Raw genomic sequence first — 22,797 nt, forward strand, 5'->3', positions numbered from 1 at the left:
AAGAGGGGGAACAGTGAATGCAAAGGCCCTGAGGTAGGAACACGCTTTGTGTACACAAGGAACAGTGAGGAAACCTGTGTGGCTAGACCTGTGTGGAGGGAAGAGTAGAGAAGATAAGGTCGGGAATAACAGAAAGGAGAACTTATAGGCCATGTAAGGATCTGGGTTCTTAGTGTAAGTGAAGTGGAAGCCATTTGGAGGGTGACATGATCCTTCATTGTGGATAACAGACTGTACAAGGCAAACACAGAAACAAGGAGACCAGGAAGGGGGCTGTTAGGATAATTCAGACAAGAAGAGATAGTTTGGACCAGGAAAACAGTGGTGGAGGTGATGGTGAGAGAACTCTGGATATATATTGTTGGAGGGGAGGGGGGTTAGATTTTTTTTTTTTTTAATTTGAGAGAGAGACCAGAGAGAGGAAGAGAGAGAACATGAGCTGGGAAGAGGGGCAGAGGGAGAGGAAGAAGCAGACACCCACCACCACCACCACCACCACCAATGAGGAAGGGGCCAGACTTGGGGCTTGATCACAGAACCCTGGGATCATGACCTGAGCCAAAGGCAGTTGGTTAACCGACTGAGCCACCCAGGTGCCCCCCATTTTTTCTTTTTAAGCAGGTGCCACACCCAGCATGCACCCAGCAGGTCCAACACAGGACTTGAACTTACAACCCTGAAATCAAGACCTGAGCTGAGATCAAGAGTCAGACTCTTAACCAACTTAACCAACTGAGCCACCCAGACACCCCTGAATATATTTTGAAATCAGGGTCAACCGAATTCGCTGCTGGATGGGGCAACTGCCACAAATCCAAGGCCTTTTTCTCTGCAGTGAGGTACTCTCTCCATTTCCCTGGGAAGCAGAGTGAGGTTGGAACTTTAAGACCCAGCCCCCAGGATCTTAAAGCATCCTCAGTCCATTTGCCCCACATCCCCATGACCCACCTCCCAATCATGGAGATAAAAGGGGCACGGAGAAGGCCGGGCTGGTCCCAGGACTCCCTGCCAGAGCCCAAGTGGTCAGAGCCCAGCCTGTTAGACCTGGCCGCCCTGTGCAGCAGCCCCAGGAGGGAACCTGCCTGCAAGCCAGCTGGCCAGAGGCTGGAGCCAAGTGCTGAGGAAAAAGTTAGAGCCAGGCCTTTTTGGAAACAGCAGAGCTTATTTTAAAATACGGCGTCACTGGACTTAAAAACACTGAGCTCAGAAACTACATTTTCCAAAAACTGAGTGGATGAATGGAGATCCAAGATGGTGAGACTGTTTTATGAATGGGAAAGTTTCACATTCACTGTTTTTCAATCCCCCAAAGATGCTTGAATTCAGTTCAAGGTTTAGTAAACCCTGAAGCAAAATACTCTCCGTCCTGAGGTGCAGTGTCGAGAGCTGGGCTCCCAGCCTCCAGCTGTTGCCTCCCAACTATCTCTGGAAGGAACATGTAGGCAGCCGGCAATTCCATGCAGGGAACCCCGGCCAGGGAGCTTGGTGCAAATTCGCATTTATACAGCACACTTTACATATGATTGAGAAAACCCAAAAATTACTTCAGAGACAGAGGAGGGGCACAGGGGAGACTGCTGGCAGGCCTCCCCAGAATTGGCACGATGGTAGAGGCCCCGGGTTCAAGGAGCAGGCCACATGACCTGCGGTATCCGCGTGAATATCCTGGCTCCCCACCTGAGTGCTCTCAGGCGAGTGACTGAGGGCTTATTGCCTCAGTTTATCTCCTGTAAAACACAGGCAAAGGCAATGCCCACCTCCTAGGTCTGTTATCAGGATTAAATGCTATAAACCCGCATAAAGCATTTGGAACTGGGTTAGGCTGATGATCATCAGTGTTAGCTGTTGTTATTTTTGTGGCTGTTAAAAGAAGGGGACTGAGAGAGTCTCCAACTTATCCATCCTGCCAATTCGCAGATAGCCCTGTTCACATGCCAAACTGATTGTCAAGCCATGAGGGGGCAGCAACCAGGGACTGGAAGCAGGGATGGGGTGGGGTGGGGTTTGAAAGATGAATACTGAGGTCAGGAAGGAAATACAAGCCATAGGGAATAATTCATTCATTCAACAAATATTATTGACCACCTACCAGGTGTTGGGTACTTTTTTTTTTTAAGATTTTATTTATTCATGAGAGACACACAGAGAGAGAGGCAGAGACTCAGGCAGAGGGAGAAGCAGGCTCCACTCAGGGAACCTGACGTGGGACTCGATCCTGGGTCTCCAGGATCACGCCTTGGGCTGAAGGCGGTGCTAAACCCTTAGCCACCTGGGCTGCCCTGTTTTGGGTACTTTTTTAGGTACTGAGACACAGCCGCAAACAAAACAGGCAAAGACTTCCCCTCATGGAGCTCACATTTCTGTGGGCTGGTGGGAGAGGGTAAAGCCACAGTGATTTTTTTTTTTTAAGATTTAATTTATTTATTCCTGAGAGATACAGAGAGAGACAGAGACACAGGCAGAGGGAGAAGGAGACTCCCTGCGGAGAGCCCGATGTGGGACTCAATCCCAGGACCCCAGGATCATGCCCTGAGCCAAAGGCAGACGCTCAACCATTGAGCCACCCATGCATCCCAGAATACAAAATATTTTTAAAGTGTATTGGTTGATCTAGAGATAGCTCTTTCCCAAATATTTACCACATTGGTAAAATAGTAAAAATAAGTAAAATAAATTTTTCAAGTGAAAAAAGAGTTCAATTCTTTCCTTTTAGTTGCCAATATTTTTTAAAAGATTTTATTTATTTATTCAGGAGAAACAGAGACACAGGCAGAGGAAGAAGCTGGCTCCTCGCAGGGAGCCTGATACGGGACTTGATTCCTAGACCTGGTACCAAAAATGACAGAAAACAGTATGGGCTTCTGAAAATGGATCCCTTGCCAATGTGATGACAAGGGGGACCGGACTGCTGGCAATGAACAAGGTATTGACAACCCGTGACAGGCTGTGACTACACAAGGACTGACACTCACCTGTGCGAGATGGATTGGGGTGAGGAACAGGTGGGATTCCAGGGCAACACTGACTTATACCGTAGATCTAATGCTGGAAAGACGGGGGTGGGGGGGGTGGTGAGGAGTGTGACCTTGGCTGGCTTTGGTTAACTGCCCTAGAGGTCTTGAAGAAAATGAATGACAGGCTTGACTTAGAGCATGTTGTGGGAGACAGGAGAACCCCATAAGAGCATTCTAAATGGCCCTCATCTGGGTTGATAATCAGCCCCAGGATTTCATCATAAAGGTGGTGGTGCTACGGGGGGGCTCAGTGCATGGCCCCAGCCAGCAGGAGAAGTTGGGAGAGGGGTGCTGAGATATGTGGATGGATGCCCTCAGGAACCTGTACCCCATGTCCCCTAAGCTCCCCAGGCCTGCAGAAGCACCCTCCCCCTTGCTAGAGGAGGTTTTCTATCACTACCTGAAGCCCACACGAAGGATTCACCTGAGGTGAATGTTTACCTTCCCCAAGATCCATTCCACCTCCCCTCATGGCTTCTAGACCAGAGGCAGCAAACATCTTCTTCAAGGACATGAGAGTAAATAGTTTAGGTCTGTGGGCCACATGGTCTGTGTCACAACTACTCAATTCGGACTTTGCACTCCTTAATATAATAGAGCAAAACCAGCCATAGACAATAGGTAAACAAATGGGCATGTCTGCTTTCCCATAAAACTTTATACAAAACAGGTAGCTAGGCCACAGAGTTTTGGTTTGCTGGCCCCTGCTCTAGATGAATCATTGGGGTCAAGTCTCAACATTGCCCAACCAGGAAAGTACAGGTTACCAAAAAAGCTACAGTCTGGCTAATAAGTATGAGTATGACTAGGGAAACACCCATGGGAGATCTCAAGGACCAGTGCTGGGAGAGATGAGGAATACAGGCTGGATAAAGAGAGTTTGTATGGAAGTCTCTCTCTTAACTCAGGACTGAACATCCTAGTGAGGCCCCCCACCCTGGACCTGTCATCCCCAGGAGGGCCCAGAAGGCCCTCCCTTCTCAAAGCAATAAAGGATGTACCAGTGAGAGGAGCTCAGAGCTGGCTGGGAGATACTATCATGAAATGACATGGCCACTGTCAACGCAAGGGACACACTATGGTCCAAGAGGAGCAGAGGCCTCAGACAGCCACTTAATCATCAGAGGCAAGGTAGACACAAGGCCTGACCGGGTCAGCAGAGCCCTTTGACAGTGGCATTTCTAAAGCTAAGAGAGAGGAGCATTGAATAAGACATGGCTTGACTGAACCACTGCCGGTCAAGGGGGGTGAGCAAAAGCTGATGCCAGCTGCCACGATAGAAAAATCATAATTTCTCACCCAGCTGCCAAGTTTGAGCCAGTTCTCAGACTCAGACTCACTGATTGAAGAAAAAAACCCATAATGTCACTGTAAGTATACTAAATAAATACTTCCTAAACTCTTCCCTTCAAAGTGCCCTCTGGCTATTTAGCAGAAGAGCTGTGCAGTGTGGAACAGATCTGTTGAGGTCTATTTGTTGAGCACAGAGTCTGAGCTTACCCCAGTACCAGCCGACCCAAAATACCATTATAGCCTCCTTTTAGAGAAGGAGGACATGCAAGGCTGGGTGATAATGGAGTCCTGGCCAGGTTCATCTCAGAGTCCAGTGGGCCTATGGACCTACTCTGTGGTTATTTCCCAGCCCCTGAGTGCAAATTGGGGTGGATATACTTAGCTGTTGCCAGAACCCTCACTGATCGGTTTCCTTATCTGTGGAATAAGAGCCATTATGGAAAGAAGGATGAAGTGGAAGTCTCTGCTATCATCCTACTAGTCAAGACAGTAAATCAGAAGCACTACCACAAGCCAGGTGGATATGCAGACATTAGTGTTACACTCAAGACCTAGAGTATGCAAAGTAGTCCCCATCAGATCCCCATTCGATCCACCTCAAATGAAACATGGCAATTGATGGCTATCTACACAGTAGCCCTAATTGCAGCCATTACATCAGATACGGTGCCTTTGCTAGAATAGTCTATGTGGGTTCTGACTGTAAGACACTAATAATATGGCCAGTGCATTCTTCCCAATTCATTTCAGGAAAGGGGATTTAAAAAAAAAAAAGGGTCATGTTCACATTCCTTACAAAAATTCAGAGACCTGTCATGTTACAGTTTAAGTGGTCAAATGAACAGGGACATGCTGGGCCATTCCCTCTAGAAGAAAAGACAAGTCATTGTAATGTGGACATGCTCCCCCTATAGAGAGGCACAGGATGGGTGAGCTTATTTGGACTTTGGAGGCCTATATTAACTCCCCAGCAAATTTACTAGATGACGTGGGGAGCTGCCATGTTTGAGTGGAGTCTAGGACAAAAGACAAATCTGTGACAGGTCCATGCTATAGAACAAGCACTCAGGACATATGAGTCAGTGTATCCCATGGTACTAGAAATATCCATAGGATATTACTCACATATTATATGTGAAGTCTCTGAAAAGCCCCAGTGCGGGCTGAGCTCCAACTGGGAGCCCTGGGGTTCTAGAGCAAAGCCATGCCCCTGTACAGCAGACAATTATCCAACATTTGAAAAGTAGTTCTTGGTCAAACTGCAGAGTCAGAAGCAAATAAATGATTATTGTTTTAAGCCACTAAAGTCTTGGAGTGGTTAATTATAAACAGATAATCAGAACATACATGTAAAGTACTTTGTTCTTTTATTTTTTCAAATTTTTATTTAAATTCTAATTAGTTAACATATAGTGTAAAATTGGCTTCAGGAGTAGAATTTAGTGATTCATCACTTAACATATAACACCCAGTGCTGGGACGCCTGGGTGTCTCAGCTGTTGAACGTCTGCCTTCGGCTCAGGGCATGATCTCGGGGTTCCAGGATTGAGTCCCACATCGGGCTCCCCCACAAGGAGCCTGCTTCTCCCTCTGCCTATGTCTCTGCCTCTCTCTCTCTGTGTCTCATGAATAAATGAATAAAATCTTAAAAAACAAAACAAAACACAACTCCCAGGGCTCATCATGACAAATGCCTTCTTTAATACCCATCATCCAATTTACCCATCTCCCTACCCTCCTCACTCCAGCAACCCAAAGTTTATTCTCTCTCTTTTTTAAGACCTATTTATTTATTAGAGAGAGAGAGAAAGCATGCACTAGCACCCATGACTGAGGGGAGGGGTGGGGGAGAGGGAGAGATTCTCCAGCAGACTCCTGAGTGCAGAGCGATGCTGGGCTTGGTCTCACAACTCTGAGATCATGACCTGAGCCAAAATCAAGACACTTATCCTAAGACGGACCCACCCAGGTGCTCCTCAGTTTGTTCTCTTAATTATAGAGTCTTTTATAGTTTGCCTGCCTCTCTGTTTTTATCTTATTTTATTTTTCCTTCCTTTCCCCATGTTCATTTTTATTTCTTAAATTCCATATATGAGTGAAATCATATGGTATTTGTCCTTCTCTGACTTATTTTGCTTAGCATAATACCCTCTAGTTCTATTCACATTGTTGCAAATGGCAAGATTTCATTCTTTTTCATTAGCTGAGTAATATTCCATTACATATATATATGTACATAACATATATATATGTACATAAACATATATACACCACATATTCTTTATCCATTCATCTGTTGATGGACATTTGGGCTCTCTCCATAGTTTGGCTATTGTTGATAATGCTACTATAAACATTGGATTGTATGTATCCCTTCAAATCTGTATTTTTGTATCCTTTGGATAAATACTTAGTAGTGCAACTGCTGGATCATAGGGTAGCTCTATTTTTAACTTTTAAGGAGCCTCCACACTTTTCCACAGTAGCTGTACCAGTTTACATTCCCACCAACAGTGTAGGAGGGTCCCCCTTTCTCCACATCACCAACAGCCTGATGTTTCTTGTGTTGTTAATTTTAGCCATTCTGACAGGTGTGAGGTGACATCTCATCATGGTTTAAATTCGTATTTCCCTGATGATGAGTGGTGTTGAGCATCTTTTTTTGTGTGTCTGTTGGCCATCTGGATGTCTTCTTTGAAAAAAATGTCTGTTCATGTCTTCTGCCTTTCTTAACTGGATTATCTGGTTTTGGGGAGTTGAGTTTGATAAGTTCCTTATGGGTTTTGGATACTAATCCTTTGTCAGATATGTCATTTGCAAATATCTTCTCCCATCCCATAGGCTGCCTTTTGGTTTTGATTGTTTCCTTCACTCTGCAGAAGCTTTTTATCTTAATAAAGTCCCAATAGTTCATTTTTGCTTTTGTTTCTCTTGCCTCTGGAGATATGTCTAGCAAGAAGTTGCCATGGTCAAGGTCAGAAGTTGCTGCCTGTGTTCTCCTCTAGGATTTTGATGGTTTCCTATCTCACATTTAGGTCTTTCATTCATTTTGGGTTTATTTTTCTATTGGTGTAAGAAAATGGCCCTGTTTCATTCTTCTGCATATGGTTGTCCAGTTTTCCTAACACCATTTGTTGAAGAAACGGTCTCTTCTTTTTTCCGTTGGATGTGCTTTCCTGCTTTGTCGCAGATGAGTTGGCCATAGAGCTGTGGGTCACTTTGTTCTACAGTACTCTACTATAGAAAGCTACAATTTACATATATATCCTTGTTATGGGCTTTTGGGTTGTTTCCAGTTTGGGTCTGTCAAGACTGCTATGAACATGGTTTCTGGTGGAAATATGTACTGATTTCTCTTGAGAACAAACTTAGGAATGGAATTCCTGTGTCACGGGGTAGGCATGAGGAGAGCCATCTTTGGAAGGTATCGTCAAACAGTTTTCTAAAGTAGTTGAGATATTTTATACTTCTGCCTGCAAGGTGTAAGAGTTCCGGTTGTTCCCTATGCTTGCCCACACTTGGCAATGTCAGCTTTTTTCCTTATAGTCACTCTATAAGGCTGCAGTTTATCTTATTGTGGTTTTAACGTGCATTTCCCCAATGAGTAATGATTTGCATGTCCCTGGTGACTAACAACATATTCTTTACTAAAAAAGGCCACACAATGAACCAAAATATTGATCCTGGTGGGCAATCTTTGCAGAGGTGTGATGTTTATTGTTTTGGGTTTTGTCGTCTTTTGCCTCATTGTCTTTGTTAAGCTCTCGGCATTTTTTAACTTTAAATGCCTAATTGTTAAAATTGTAAAAACGACCCACATAATCTTCCACCTACTTGTGCTTACAAATGGTGAGGCATATTGATCACAATACAAGTTACTAAGAAATATTTATTGAGCACCTGCTGTGTACCCAGCACTGTGGGAGGGGCTGTGAGAGACCCAGGGCAGTATAGGACTTGTTCTTGCCCTTCAGAGGCTTACAGTCCAGGTGGAAACAGGAGAACCAGGACACATGAGGAGCCAGGAGAAAACAGTACAGGCCAGGATGTTACAGGAGCTTAGGGTGTTTGGGGTCAGACCCACTAAGTGCTTCAGTACCTCTGGGGGCTCAATGTTCAGGGCCAGAAGAAACAATAACTCACAACTAGCCCATGTAGCATGCCCTATCCACAGCGTCTACCTCTGCTATCTTAAAACATCTGACTCCTTGTTCAGCTGCTTTTCAAAGTGCAATGAAATGGGGGAAGGGTGGGGCAGTGGGGAAAGTCCTTGGATGAGTTCCAGGGGCTGGTGTTGCCCTCTCTCTCCTAGAAAAATCTGCTCCCCCCCAATACACCCCTGACAGATTCCCCACTCAAGTAGGCCTGTCTCACCCTCCCAGGACCTCTGCCCCAGGAGGTGAGAGGAGGAGGTGGTCGCTGCTTGAGCTGCCTGAGGTAGAACTGGGGACCCCCACTTCTAGTATACCCCTAGGAAGCCCTCCCAGTCCACTAAGCTGGGGGAACAGGCATCCCAGAGCTGCCACCCAGGACTGAGAGGGTCCTAGTGGGAAAGAGAATGGGGGAGGGGCGGGGGACAGAGAGAGACTTGAAAGCCCAGCTGGAAAACAGGGGGCATCCAGAGCTCCTAGAAGACCTCATGGGAGGCCAAACATGGAGACTGTCTCCCTTGTGGTGGCAGAGGGGGTGACGGGAGGTGGGGTGGTTTGCTACGGGACCCTACCTTCCCCCATGCCTTCACAGGACAGAGTGTTCCAGGCTGTGCCCACTTTAGGGTCACCCTGCTCAACCTTAGAGAAGGTGAGAGGACCCCAAAGTTTTGATGCTGCCCCCACCCTGCTGGGCCCCCCTTCAAAGTGCTGTTTACTTCTCAAATGATAAAGAATCCAGGTTTGGGAAGGCAGGAAGGGGGCAAAATTTCAGAAAACCTACCAGGCGGTGAGCAGAGGGAGCCAGGCTCCTCCAGAGAACACCACCCAGCAGGTGAGGGTCATGCCAGCCCCACCTTACCTCTGGGAGAGCGGAAATGAGGAGCACAGGGGGAAGATGTATTTAAATAACAGTTTGCATAATAAAAATACCTAGTGCTCTAATAAGCCTATCATTCTGCTATCTAATGGTTTTTTAAATAATCCTAAATGCCAAAGGCTGGGGAGGGGTGGGGGAGGAGGGTGGTGGCAAGCAGGGTATGTACATGAGGAGAAGTTTAAATTAAAACACAAATAATAATTAAGACGCACAAACTGAAGGAGTAAAGGCAAAAGGTGTAGAAAGGGCCTGGGATGTGGGGGGCTCTCATTTCTAGGAGCTTGAGGCTTCCGGTGAGCAGATTAGGGCTTCCTCTTGGAGAAGATCAGCCGGCGTTTGGAGTGATAGAAATCTGGGAAGAAAAAACAGAAGTCAGCTGACCAGGAGGAAGAGGGCCCAGCAGAGCTATATCCGTCTAGAGCACACGCAGAGGGGGCAGGGATGTCTCCTAGGGCCGAAGGGACACATTGCCAAGTCCGGGGGTGGGGGTGGGGGGCAACTTCCACTCTGCCTCCCAGGGGAGCATTACAGAGAGCATCCCACCACGCTTCACAGCCGTGACCAACAATAACCAGACCTACATCCGTGGGCCGGCTCCAAGCCAAGCTGCCCACTACAGTAGCCAGCTATGTCGTTAAATGAAGTAGAATCAAATAAAATGAAAAATTCAGTTTCTCAGTCACACCAGCCACACGTCAGATGCTCAATGGCTATTTGGAGCTAGCGGCACTGGACATCTGCATCACTGCAGAATTCCATTGAACAGCACTGCTCCAAGAATGCCACTAGATAATCTGCGAGAAGTGTTCCGTACAATGACTGGGCCAGGGATCCCTGGGTGGCGCAGCGGTTTGGTGCCTGCCTTTGGCCCAGGGCCGGATCCTGGAGACCCGGGATCGAGTCCCACGTCAGGGCTCCCGGTGCGTGGAGCCTGCTTCTCCCTCTGCCTGTGTCTCTGCCTCTCTCTCTCTCTGTGACTATCATAAGTAAATTAAAAGAAAAAAAGAAAAAAGAAAAAAAAAAAAAAACAATGACTGGGCCATATAAATAGGAGCTATTATTATCCGTATTGTTAGTTCTGACTCAGCTGCAAATTTGCCATGGGATTCTTTTTTTTTTTTTTTTTTTTAATTTTTATTTATTTATGATAGTCACAGAGAGAGAGAGAGAGGCAGAGACACAGGCAGAGGGAGAAGCAGGCTCCATGCACCGGGAGCCCGACGTGGGATTCGATCCCGGGTCTCCAGGATCGCGCCCTGGGCCAAAGGCAGGCGCCAAACCGCTGCACCACCCAGGGATCCCTTTTTTTTTTTTTTTAAGGTGGGCTCCAAACCCAGCAGGGAACCCAACACAGGGCTTGAACTCACAGCCCTGAGATCAAGACCTGAGCTGAGACCAATAGTCAGACACTCAACTGACTGAGCCACCCAGGTGCCCCTCCCATGGGATTCAGGACTGCACCTCTCTAAGCCTGTTTCCTCATGTATAAAATGAAGCTGCCACTGGTACAATGCTCCAAGAATTGGATGAAATGTCCTCTCTAAAGGCTTTGATCTGGAGCCAGGCACAGTATGTGCTTGAAGGTCAGCCTTGCTCATTGATTTTTTTTTTTTTTTTTTATCAAGCACCTACTATATGCCAGACACTGTCCTAGGTGCTGGGGATTCAGCAATGAACAAGAAAGATGCAGATCCCTTTCTCGTGGAGATAATCACTTCATGAGGGACATAATCTTAAGATAAGGAAGTAGCTGTTGATAGTAAAATCAAGCAAGCAAACAAACCAGATGCCAAAGAAAAAAATAAGGAAGATGGATGGGAGTCTGCTTCTCCCTCTCCCTCTGCCACTCCACCCCTCAACCCCCCACCCACCCCCGTTCACATTCTTTGACTCTCTCAAATAAATAAATCTTTAAAAAAAAAAAAAAAAAAAGGAAGGAAGCAAAAAGAAACCATCTTAGAAATTCACCTTAGCAAGGGGCTTGGCATATAATAAATGTTCCCAATAAATGTTAGCTAGCTGGTCTTGGCTGTAGACCTGCCGAGTGACTTCCTCTCTCTGGCCTGTTTCCCTCTGGGCCTGATGAGCCAGCTGAACCCGACAGGCCAGCCCCTGCACCACGGATTCTGAGAGTCCCCTGCAGTGTCCTTCCCCGCACCCATCCTCACCTGTCATGCTGGTCTGCCGCCGTTTTCGGCCCTGAGAGGTGCCAGGCACACCCGGGGATGCCTCAGGCCGCTCAGGGGAGTGAGGCAGGAGGGTGCAGGTCAGCGACAGGTCCAGGTGGTCCTCCTGAGCTGTCCCCTGCAGCAGGGCAGGCGAGGTGCCGGGCCGCTTGCCCCCTCCCAGGTCATCCCGGCCCCCCCGCGGCCCCGCAGGCAGGGAGACCTTGGACAGGCCCAGGCCCCGCACACGCTCCCAGGCAAAGTCGCCTTCCAGCGGCGTCTCGGTGACGAAGTCAAAGTTCCATCGCTCCCGGGCCTCCTGCACACAGCTGGCCATCAGCGCGTCACAGTCTCGGCGCAGCTGCTCGCTGTCCACGGGGCCGAAGAGGCGGCGGCAAGCCTTGCTGCCATGAGGGATGGGCAGGGCGTCCCTGGACGGCTCCGACATGGCACCTGCAGCTGAGACACAAGGCCCCCGGTCACTTGGGGAATGGCACCCTACCCAGGCAGGCCGGGTAAGCTCAGAGGGGAGCCTCCTACTAGAACACGAGGTCTCTCTGAGTCCTTCCAGCTGATTCTCCACCATCTCCTCCCCACAGGCCACTCCCAGCCCCCAGTCCACAGCCCCCGGGTGGGGCCAGAACTCAGCCATCCTGGCACCCCAAGGTCACTGGGGGAGTGGGCAGCTGAAGGACAGGTTCTGTCAACAAAGACAAGTTTATTGCATTAGCAGGATCGGAGTCCTGTTTACCACCAGTATTATCAACTAAAATCAATGAGTTTCCCCCTCGAGGTGTCCCTCATGGGTGTGAATTACCAGAGTCCAGTAGTTTCCCAACCCCAGCCCGGACCAAAAGGTCAGGTCCCAAATGAAAGGGCAGGCTGACAGCTCCTCTGGCCTCCTGAATCCCTCTACCAAGATACCCATGTGGGATAATTCTGTTCTGAAATTCAAAAGTACCCCTGGGGGTTTTGGGATAAAAACAACAACAACAACAACAAAAAAAAAAAAAAAAACACCTAGGATCTATTCCTAGCTCTGCTGCGTATTACATAAACTTTAAAGTCACTTAAAGGGGTGCCTGGGTGGCTCAGTTGTTTAAGTGTCTGACTTTGGCTCAGGTCATGATCCTGAGGGATGGAGCCCTGCATTGGGCTCCCTCCTCCACAGGGAGTCTGCTTCTCCCCCTCTCTCTGCCTCTTCCTCGGCTTGTGCACAACTCTCTCTCTCTCTAATAAATAAATAAAATCTGTTAAAAATAAGTCACTTAAAAATGTTAAAGATTAAAAAAATAAAGTCACTTAATGTCTCTGGGCCTCAATTTTCTCATCTATAAAAAAATGGGGCTGTGCAAGCATGCTCAAGCAATTGGTCAGGGAGTCCCCTCTAGCAAGGCAATAGAACAGAGGTGGAGGCTCTATCCTGTGGTTAAGAGTGAGGGCTCTGGAGCAGGACTGCCTAGGTTGGAATCCAGGCTCCGCTGGGTGACCCTGCACAAATAGCTTAACTTCTCTCAACTCTATTTGCCTCATCTGTAATATGGAGACAGTAATAGTGAATGTCTCAGAGGACAGATGTGAGGATTAACTGAGTTAACGTAGGTAACAGGCAGAGAAGCAGCTGGTATATAGAAGCTGGTATATAGAAGTGTTATTATTTCTCTGTGTTCAGTTCTGGCTGAGCCTTCCCCCCCTTCCCCCACCACCACCTCCTTCAGACAGCAGCTGACAGGTGCTGTGTGCTGGGGGCCTTTCCCAAGGATGTCATCAGGCGGGAGGCCTGGAGGTGAGGAGGGGCTGGGCAGGGCAGGCCAGGGTGATGATTTCTCCCAGGCTGAGCCACATCCTGTCAGGCACATCAGGTGATCTGAAGTCTAGACAGCCTGGAAGCCTCTGCCTGTGTTAGCTGCATCTGAGGAACCCGTTTTGCGGGCAAAGAAAATTAGAGTTGACCGGTCTACCTGGTTCCTCTCCTTTCACTTCAGAAGAGGGAAAACCGAGGGTGAGTTTGCTCATGACGAAGTGCTGGCACCTACCTGCCCTGCTCTGGCCTGACTCCAGGGCTGAGCGGCTGTGCAACCTTGGCAGGGACTGGCTTTTCCCCGAGGACAAGTCCTGCTTTGCAGGCTCTGAGGGTGAAAGCTCTGCTGAGTGACCTCCTGGGGCAGAAGCCCTGGACCCTTGCCACAGCTCCCCCTCCCCACCCCACCTCCCACAGCTTATAGGAGAGAGGACACATTAGGTGACCTCAGACCAAGTTTAAAGGGCAAGCGTTTAGAGAGATACGAGGCTTGCCCCCAAATCAGAAAACTAAAAAGGCCAAGGGCCACTGCCCCATAGGGGTTACACAGCGCAGTGGGCGGAGCCCTCAAATAACCTTCACCCACTCTCTTTAGGGCAAGCATCAGGATTTATTTATATATTTTTATGTGCCAGGGGCTGTTCTAAGTTTATAAATATTAATTTTCCTAAAGAGTGGGTATATTTGCGCTTTTTTTTTTTTTTTAACAGAAGAAGTAACTAAGACCTCAGAGAAGTAAAGTAACTTGCCCGAGGTCACATGGCTCACAAGTGGCACAGCCAGGATTTGAACCCAGGCCTGTTTATCCTGGGTTCCGTGCTCTGGTGTTCATCCTTACTCCCTCTCTAGTTTTGTGTTCCTAACCAGAGGCCCAGCAGAATCACGTAGGGAGCTTTTTAAAAAATACAGGTTGATAGGTCCCTCTCTTCCCAGAATAACTCAAACTAAAGGGGATTTAAGCCCCTGGGTGGCTCAGCAGCTGAGCATCTGCCTTCGGTGCAGGGCCTGATGCCGGAGTTCAAGGGTAGAGTCCCACAGCCGGTTTCCCGCAGGGAGCCTGCTTCTCCCTCTGCCTGTGTCTCTGCCTCCTCTGTGTGTCTCTCATGAATAAATAAATAAATAATCTTAAAAAAATAATAAAATAAAGGGGATTTAAGCAGGTGTTTGGCAGTTCCCCATATGGGCACTCTTGGGGTGCCTTTCAAGACAGGATACACAGGATGGCCTCACTGGCACAAGGAGGAGGCACAAATCTGCCTTGGATTTTCACCAGGAGGCTGAGTATTCCCAGGCTTCTAGGCGCTCAAGATGGGACCAGAATCCAGGCAAAGATCCTCTCTCCTACCACCCTATGGCCCTCATAGGCTCCTCATCAAAATCTGATCTCATTCCCATTATCGTAACTCCCAGTTCAGAGAAAAGTCAAATATAAACCCTTATTTCACAAACAACCGAGAATAGCATCCTTTGTTGGCCTCCGTGTCTTAGACTTCAGCCAGTTTTAATTCCGAAGTAAACAGTAAGCACTCAGCACCCCGCGATGAGCCAACGGGGCATTCTCTTTCAGGGGCGAGCCGGGGCGCAGCGAGGCGGGAAGGGAAGGCGGGCGAAGCCGCGTTCCGCGGGAAGGCGCGTTTGCTATTCGCGTCGGGGCCGGACGGGGGCGCCGGTCTCCAGGAAATCGCGCGCAGGGTCGGCGTGTGGGCAGAGCCCGAGCAGCCGCTGCGAGGAGCGATGAGTCAGTTTCCTGCAAAGTGCTCCCCGCCCGCCAAAACTTTGCTTGCGCTCGGGCTGCAGCGTCACCCTCGGGCGGGGAGGGGGAGGGGGAGGGGGAGGCGGGGGGGCGGACCGGGGGCGGACCGGGGGCCGCAAACACGTCACGCTGAGCCAGCCAGGCTGCCGAAAGCCCCGCCACTGTTGGGAAAACGCGCGCGCCTCCGTGACACACACACACACACACACACACACACACACACACACTCCGCACGCAGAGGCGCGCAGAGGTTTGGTCCCTCCACCTTATCTCCACGCCCAAAGCACGGGATGAGTCAGATCCCTGGAAAATAAAAATAGACGAAAGCAAGGAAAACAGAACCGCTCGACAGTCCTCGAACCGCGACGTGGAGGCAGGGAAGGCGGGGGAGGGAGGGAGGGAGCCGCCCGGGCACCCTAAAGCGCCAAACCCAATTCCAAGACTCTTTTCCGCGAGAGGGGGGCGCCCGTGTCCCCCAGGGCCCCCGACAGGGGGTGTTGCACGGTGGCCCGCGCGGGGCGGCGGCGCCCAAAGGACGGCTCGTCCTCTCGCTGCGCGCTGAGCAGTCGCCCTCGGACAGGGCAGTTTGGCGAGGGGCGCCGGGAGCCCCCGGATGTGGCCGTCAGGGTCCCTGAGCCCCCCGCAGTCCCAGCCGCCAGAAGGGCCCTCTCCGGGTCCTCGCCCCGGGCGTGGGCTGCACGCCCCGCCGCCTCGCGGCCCCGCCGCGCAGGTCTCCCCTCCCGCCGCGGAGTGCGGCGCCCCGACCCGCGGGGCAGGCGGGGCGCGGAGGGAGCCAGGTGCGTCCGACCCCTGCTCTTCTCCAGCTGGCCGGCTGCAGCGAGCCCGGCCCGCGCAGGCCACCGCTCCGGGTCCCCGAGGGCGCGCTGCGAGGCGGGGGCCGGGCGCCCAGTCCTGGACCTCCCGATGTCCCGGCTTCGCGGAGGGCGCTTTGTGCCAGCCCAACAGTCGCTGCGCTGACCGGGGGCACAGACACCCGGGGCGGAGAGGAAGCCGACTTCTGGGGCGCCACTGTCCCCCAGCCCGGGCGGGGCTCTGACCGCACCCGTCCCATTTCCCGGGGTCTCCCTGTCACCGTGAGTCACCTCCTCGACTGCCCTGAAAGGATGTGTCCCAACACGTTCCCAAGGACCGGGGGGGGGGGGACGCAGCCCGCGCTGACCTCAGCGCCCAGCCGGTGGCGGACGCGGAGGCGTCGGGGACCCCGACCGCAGGGTCCGGACGAGCCCGCACGGACTGGATCGGAGCGCCGCGGGGCGCCGAGGGGGCGAACCTGCCGGGCTCCGCGTTCCCCGCCCCTCCGCGAGCCGCCGGGCCCGGGGCGCGCGAGTCCACGCCTCCCCTGGCTTCGGGGGATCCCCGCTCTGCTGCGCTCGCTCCTCCGCCCGGGCTTCCGACACAGCCGACCTCCGGCACTAGCGCACCTTGCAGAGACGCCCGTGGGGGCCGAGCCCAGCCCGCGCCGACCCACGCACGCCATTCACCTGTGAAGGCGGCTCGCGCACGCACACGCTCACCCGCTGGGACACCAACACACGCGAGGCGGACACCTCGGCTGGGCCCCCCTCGCCGGCCACAGCGCCCTCACCTCCTCCGGGGGTGTCCGGCTCCGCGAATCCGCGCCCGCCTCCGCTCTCCAAGCCACCGTCTGCGGCAGCAGCTCGCGAGCTGGCACCGCCCGGTGCCGCCTTATGTAGGGACCGGCCGCCCCGCCCCCAGGCCTGGCACCGCCCCTTCTGCCGCCGTTCGCCGCCGCAGCCTGCAACTCGCCGGCGGCTGGGAGACCTCCGAAGTCAGACGCCTGCACCGCGGGCTGCGGGGGGCGCTTCCCTCCGCGCCCCGCGCCTGGGTCCCTGTGCTTGACATGTTTCCCCACTAACTGAGCCACAGATCGGGGTTGTTTTCGCTGGGCTGGGAGTTGGCACTCCCCACGAAGGGATGGCATTCTTAGGATGAGCCCTTCTCTGGCCCCGAGAGGATCACGAGGGGTGACATTCATAGATAGCACTCCATAAATAAAAGCATAAAGGATGTGCCTCGCTCGGCAATTTCCAGAAAAGCCCACTATACCGCCAGTCTTCCCACAGACCCCTCACTAGACCGCCTCTTCCCAAGCACCCAGACACGCCAACAAAGCATCTTGGAGACCAGAACCGGATTCAATCCCCCTTATTTCACAGATGAAGAAATTAAGGACCTCAGGACTAAACGGATGCAAAGTTGTTGCTCACCCAATGCCCCCAGGGAAGGAGGGAATGGGGAATACTCAGAAAAGGTCAACCAGGTCTCCAGGGGAAAGCAGGAAATGGGGGAAATTGGACATTGAACCAACCTCCCTACCCCTCCTCCTCATGCCCACATCCACCTCCTTCTCACCTCAACAATAGAGATCTCTATGATTGCAACAGATTTTTTTTATTTATTTATTTTTATTTATTTATGATAGTCACACACACACAGAGAGAGAGAGAGAGAGAGAGAGAGGCAGAGACACAGGCAGAGGGAGAAGCAGGCTCCATGCACCGGGAGCCCGACGTGGGATTTGATCCGGGGTCTCCAGGATCGCGCCCTGGGCCAAAGGCAGGGACCAAACCGCTGCGCCACCCAGGGATCCCGCAACAGATTTTTTTTTAAAAGATTTTTATTTATTTATTTATTTATTTATTTATTTATTTATTTATTTACGAGACAGAGAGAGAGAGAGCAGGAGCAGAGGAAGGGGGAGAGGTAGGGAGAGAGGTAGAAGCAGACTACCTGCTGAGCAAAGAGCCCAACTCCAGGCTGGATACCAAGACCCCAAAATCATGAAGCAAAGACAGATGCTAAACCAACTGAACTACCCAGGCACCTCTGATTGCAACAGATTTGATAGCTAGGAAGGGGGAAGGACTTGGTTAGCAAATTATCTCCTGGATATTCCCCCACACAATCCGCTTACACTGCTGGGAACACTGAGACTCAGAGAAGTTCAGTGACCTGACTCAGGTCACACAGCAAATAAACAGCTATAATTTGAGCATAGGCCCAGTGCCTCTCAGAGCTCTCTGCTCATTGCCCTCTCTATTTAAGTGGCTCTAGAAAGAGGGAAACCCCCAGCACTCCTCATTTTCAGGCAGTGTACTGAGGTGGCATTGATGAAAGACAATTCTGGAAATGTCCACTGGTGCTTGCGGCTGGTACAAAAGCAAGTGAGGTGCCCATTTCCTCCCACCCACTTGCCACCACTAGCCCCTCTTGTACTTCTTTTTTGCCTCCTTCTTTCACTTAATATAGTTGTAGTTTTGCTTTTAAAAAATTGTGGGGAACAGAGGAGGGTGCCTGGCTGGCTCAGTCAGGAGAGAATGTGACTCTTGATTTCGGGGTCTGACTTCAAGCCCCTTGTTGGGCATAGAGCTTACTTTCAAAAAAATAAAAGAAATATGGGGAGCCTCGGTGGCTCAGTGGCTGCGCATCTGTTTTGGCTTGGGTCGTTCTCTGCCACCTCTCTGTGTCTCTCATGAATAAATACATTTAAAAATGTTAAAAAAATAAAAATAAAAGAAATAGAATAAAATAAATTTTTAAACCTTTAAAAATACATTTCAGGGATCCCTGGGTGGCGCAGCGGTTTGGCGCCTGCCTTTGGCCCAGGGCGCGATCCTGGAGACCCGGGATCGAATCCCACATCAGGCTCCCGGTGCATGGAGCCTGCTTCTCCCTCTGCCCGTGTCTCTGCCTCTCTCTCTCTCTCTCTCTCTCTCTCTGTGACTATCATAAATAAAAAAAATTTAAAAAAATACATTTCAGAGAACAGAATGTTACTTTGAACAGAAATCCCACTAAGAAATAGATCCCAGGCTTGGAGCAGCTACAATTACTGACATCTAGGACTGTTCAGTGTCTGGAAATCTCTGCCCAGACATGCCCCGTTTTCTTCCTCTAACACAGCTGACCTCAGGGAGGACAGGTCTTCTCCTCTACTGCTGGCATAGGAGCCCAGGTAGGGGTGCAAGGGCACAGCACCAGACTCCCTTGCCTGCCTGATGGTGGATTCAAGCCAGGACTGCAGCTGGATCTCAGGGGGGCCACACAAAGGCCAAGACCCCAGGACCAATCCCCTCCTCCCTAGCTCCTTTCTTCATACCGCACCTCCCTCCATCCCCAACATATACATACCCAAAGGCTGCGCTGTCAAATGTTCAGCAGAGGACAGGCATATCCTCCTACTGCCTTGAATCCCCTTGTCTTTCAAGCATCTCAGATAGACTTGACATTGTCTGTCTGTTTACTTTGGGAAAAAAAGATTTTTTTAAGGAGGCTTGTATTGAATTATTTAAAATTTTGTGGTACTGAACTTCCCAATGAAATAATTCTTTTTTGTTGTTGTTGGGAAGTGAGTTTTGTGGGGGTTTTTTTAAATTTTGTTTTTATTTTTTGGGTTTTTTTTTTTAATGAAACTTTTAGCTCACCACCACCACCACAACAACAACAGAATTCAACAAATATTTATTAGGCACAGTACTAAGTGTCTAATACTGTTCAGTACTTAAAAAAAAAAATTTCCAACCATACACTTGAGTGTGTACCCAGGCATGCCCTTAACAAGGGACTTCTGCTATGAAGGGGGCAAAAGAACAGATTGTTAGAAGTCACACAGGAGGGCTGATGCAAAAAAAGTGTGCAAAAAACACACACACAGACACACACCCTGGATCCCAGGCCAATCCCAAGGGATCTGCAGCAAACCACATATTTCTGTTCAGAGAAATTCAAACCAAGTCTCCTTGGGGTCTTTGGGGGGTCTCCTGTGTCCTGCCATCCCCCTCTTTACCCCAAAGCAGGCAGCCCGAAGGACAAAACAGCCACCAGCCCCTTCTACCCCAGTGCTCAACATGTTCGGACTTGTTCCTGAGGTCTGAAGGACTAGTCGGGGCTACAGTCTGCTGCCCGGGCATGCTCCCTGGGAAGGAGGTGGCTCCGGGATGGAGGGAGGCTCTGTCTGGGGACAAGAGGTTTCAGGTCAGCCCCCACCAGGAGGGAGGTGATGACAGAAAGGAAAGCTGGGAAGCTCAAGTCTGAAGGAGGATGTAAGGGTGGCTACTGGAGCTGCCCAGGAAGGGAGAGGAAGTAGTAGGAACAAGGTCGCCATTTCTCAGAAAATGTTTGGGGAGTCCCAAACCGGGGTACTCGGCTTACAGAGGAATTTACCTCCACACAGGCTCCCAAGAAGGGAGACCCCAGAAAAAAGACAGAACAGAAATATTTATTGCACTACTGAGCAGAAGTCCTGCTTCTTCTTCTTCTTCTTCTTCTTCTTTTTTTTTTTTTTAAGAATGAGTTTGAGAGCCCAACTCTGACTTGCTGGAGGCTTGGCCCAGCCAGTCAGCCAGTACAAAAGATCAGGACTACTGAACAGCGAGAAAGAGAAATCTGTGGCTGAATATGTGTCACACAAACACTTCCAGTCTCCCTAAGCTGATAATTTCACCTTCCCTAAGTCTGAAATTCTACCATTAGAAATTCATTCCTTTGGCAGGAGTTCCTTCTGTTCGTTTTTAAATAAGCTCACATAAGCAGAGTGCTTAGTATAGTGCCTAGCACATGGAAATCACTCTGTGAACATTAGTTATTATTGTTATACACACACCCCAGGAAAGGCATCCCTTGAAATTGAGTAATCATTTACACCTTAGTGAGTATCTTAGGCAGGTTTCCTAGAAAACACTCTGAAGTGGAGATACTCTTGAAGGAGGTTTCTTGGGGAGTGCATCCCCACTCAATCCCTGTGGGAGTATAAAAGAAACAGGATCCGACAGAGAGATGAGTTGGGCTATGATGGAGACTGGAGGCTCTAGAGAGGCCCCAGCTAATCCCACACGAGCTCTGGAGCTGGGATGTCCCACAGAGTTCCCTGAATTAAAGCAAGGGGCCTGGGCCTGTATATTCATCCTTTGACCAGTCATTTGGATATGGCTGCCCTTGGAATAGAGGTGTGTACACAGCCTTGGCCAAGAGAATTCCCTTATCTGAGGCTGATTCCTGAAGAAGGACTTAGTTGTAAGCATCAGCAACCAATGCTCCAAACAGCCAGTAGGGAGAATGAGTGCCTGGCTGGTCCTGCAGAAGGTTCTAGGTGGCATAGCACATGGTGAATGACTTGATCAGATCATTTAGGGAGATGCGTGAACACAGGCCACCTAAGGAATGAAGTTCTCACTGTGCCTTGCACATAGCATTCCCGTTTCTAGAATGAGTCTTCCTGACCAACCTACCCCACCTCTACTCCTTTCTCTACCTGTTGAACTCCTACTCATCCTGCATTACCCAACCTACATGACCCCTTTGGAGGGAGACCTTCTCAGGGCTCCCTCTGGCTCCCAGAGCTCCTGGTGAGTAATCCATTCCACTGTGCCTTGCTGGCTTGCCTGGTTTGTGTACCTACTGCATTCCCTGAGCTGAGAACCTGAAGGGGTTGAGCCCATATTTTATTCATCTTTGTACTTTTGAGGCCTAGCAGCCTCAGCCAGAGCTCATTGAATATTTATGAAAGAGCCATTTTTGGCCTGCAACCTGAGATTAGGCTTAAGTGTCACTGCTTCTGAGTCCTTTCTTTTATTTATTTATTCATCTATTCACTTATTCATTCATTTATATATGTATATAATCATATATGCGTGTGTATATACATATAATTAACACACACACAATTAACACTCATTGCTCAACCCCAGAGCTAGAACATTACAAATCACTGACACCTTCCTGTGAGTTGCCCCACACCCCACATCCTGTGCTAAACACTATCTTGAGTTTTATGTTGAACTTTCCTTTGTTTTCAATAGTTTTAGCACCTGTGGCCAAGAGAGTAATGCTGGGCCACCGCTCTATGTGCTCTCAGCCCCTCCTTGCACTTTAGGCAGGGTCTTGTGACTAGGTCTGGCCAATGAAAATGTGCGTATTCATGACATTGGTCTCTTTAGGGCTGAGGCCAAGTGAAACTCTCCAGGCTCTCTGCCCTCCCTGGCTGGGGCGAAAGTGAGGTTTCATGTTCCCAGATGATGCTACCTCAACATGGTGGAGGCTCCCCCAGCCTGGGCTCCTGACTTGGAGTTGGAGGCTTTAATTGACAAAGCCATCCAAGCACCCCTGTTATGGCTATTCTTTCTTTCTTTTAAGATTTTATTTATCTGAGAGAGAGAGAGAATGAGCAGTGGAGAGGCTCAGAGGGAGAGAGATAGAGATAGACTCTGCGCTGAGCAGAAAGCCCGAGGCCAGGCTCCATCCCAGGACCCGGAGATCATGACCTGAGCCAAAGGCAGACACTTAACCCACTGAGCCACCCAGTGGCATAGCTACCTGCTATGACTATTCTTAACCATTTCTCTGAGGTACGTGTGCAAGAGTTTCTATTGGATGTACACCTAGGAGTAGAATTGCTCACCATCATCCTGTCAGGAGAAGTGATTGAGAAACACTGCACCCAGCGTTGGGGCCTGTCTGTCTTTTCGGGATTATTGGAATAAGTCCAAAACACTGAACAAATGTTAGGGATTATCATTGCTTGCGTTTTTGTGGAGGAACAAATGGATATGCAAAGTAATGAAGCACTAATGCTAGAATTTCAGATGCTAGACGCCTGAGAGTACACATTTGATGGCAAAGGGAATTGAGCTCAGTCCTCTGAGCTGGCCTTCAAAGCCCCAAGACACTCATCTCCCAGGCCCTTTAGCTTAGAATAGCTTTCTG

General features: G+C 50.0%; 1 protein-coding gene across 3 annotated transcripts; it reads right to left on the reverse strand.

Annotated features, from left to right (window-relative positions):
* Positions 1–8,178: 8,178 nt before the first annotated feature.
* Positions 8,179–16,734, reverse strand: CDKN1A (cyclin dependent kinase inhibitor 1A). Of its 3 annotated transcripts, none has more exons than XM_041726116.1 (3): positions 16,661–16,734; positions 11,504–11,959; positions 8,179–9,687 (listed from the first exon to the last, which is right to left on the reverse strand). In XM_041726116.1, exons 2-3 carry the CDS (start codon positions 11,946–11,948, stop codon positions 9,638–9,640), a joined length of 495 nt encoding a protein of 164 aa, XP_041582050.1. In that variant the 5' UTR covers positions 11,949–11,959; positions 16,661–16,734; the 3' UTR covers positions 8,179–9,637. The 3 variants fall into 3 exon arrangements, with proteins under 3 accessions (XP_041582050.1, XP_041582059.1, XP_041582041.1); XM_041726125.1 differs by having other exon boundaries at positions 11,504–11,953; positions 16,661–16,701; XM_041726107.1 differs by lacking the exon at positions 16,661–16,734 and adding an exon at positions 16,557–16,580.
* Between the last annotated feature and the right edge of the window lie 6,063 nt (positions 16,735–22,797).

Source organism: Vulpes lagopus, chromosome 1 (assembly GCF_018345385.1).
Source record: "Vulpes lagopus strain Blue_001 chromosome 1, ASM1834538v1, whole genome shotgun sequence".
NCBI lineage: Eukaryota > Metazoa > Chordata > Mammalia > Carnivora > Canidae > Vulpes > Vulpes lagopus.

Excerpts from the sequence above, each read along its gene's own strand:
- CDKN1A (XM_041726116.1), bottom strand. The coding sequence starts at position 11,948 with ATGTCGGAGCCGTCCAGGGACGCCCTGCCCATCCCTCATGGCAGCAAG. Across the intron at positions 9,688-11,503 it reads GCGGCAGACCAGCATGACAG|ATTTCTATCACTCCAAACGC; the intron begins GTGAGGATGGGT and ends TTTTCTTCCCAG.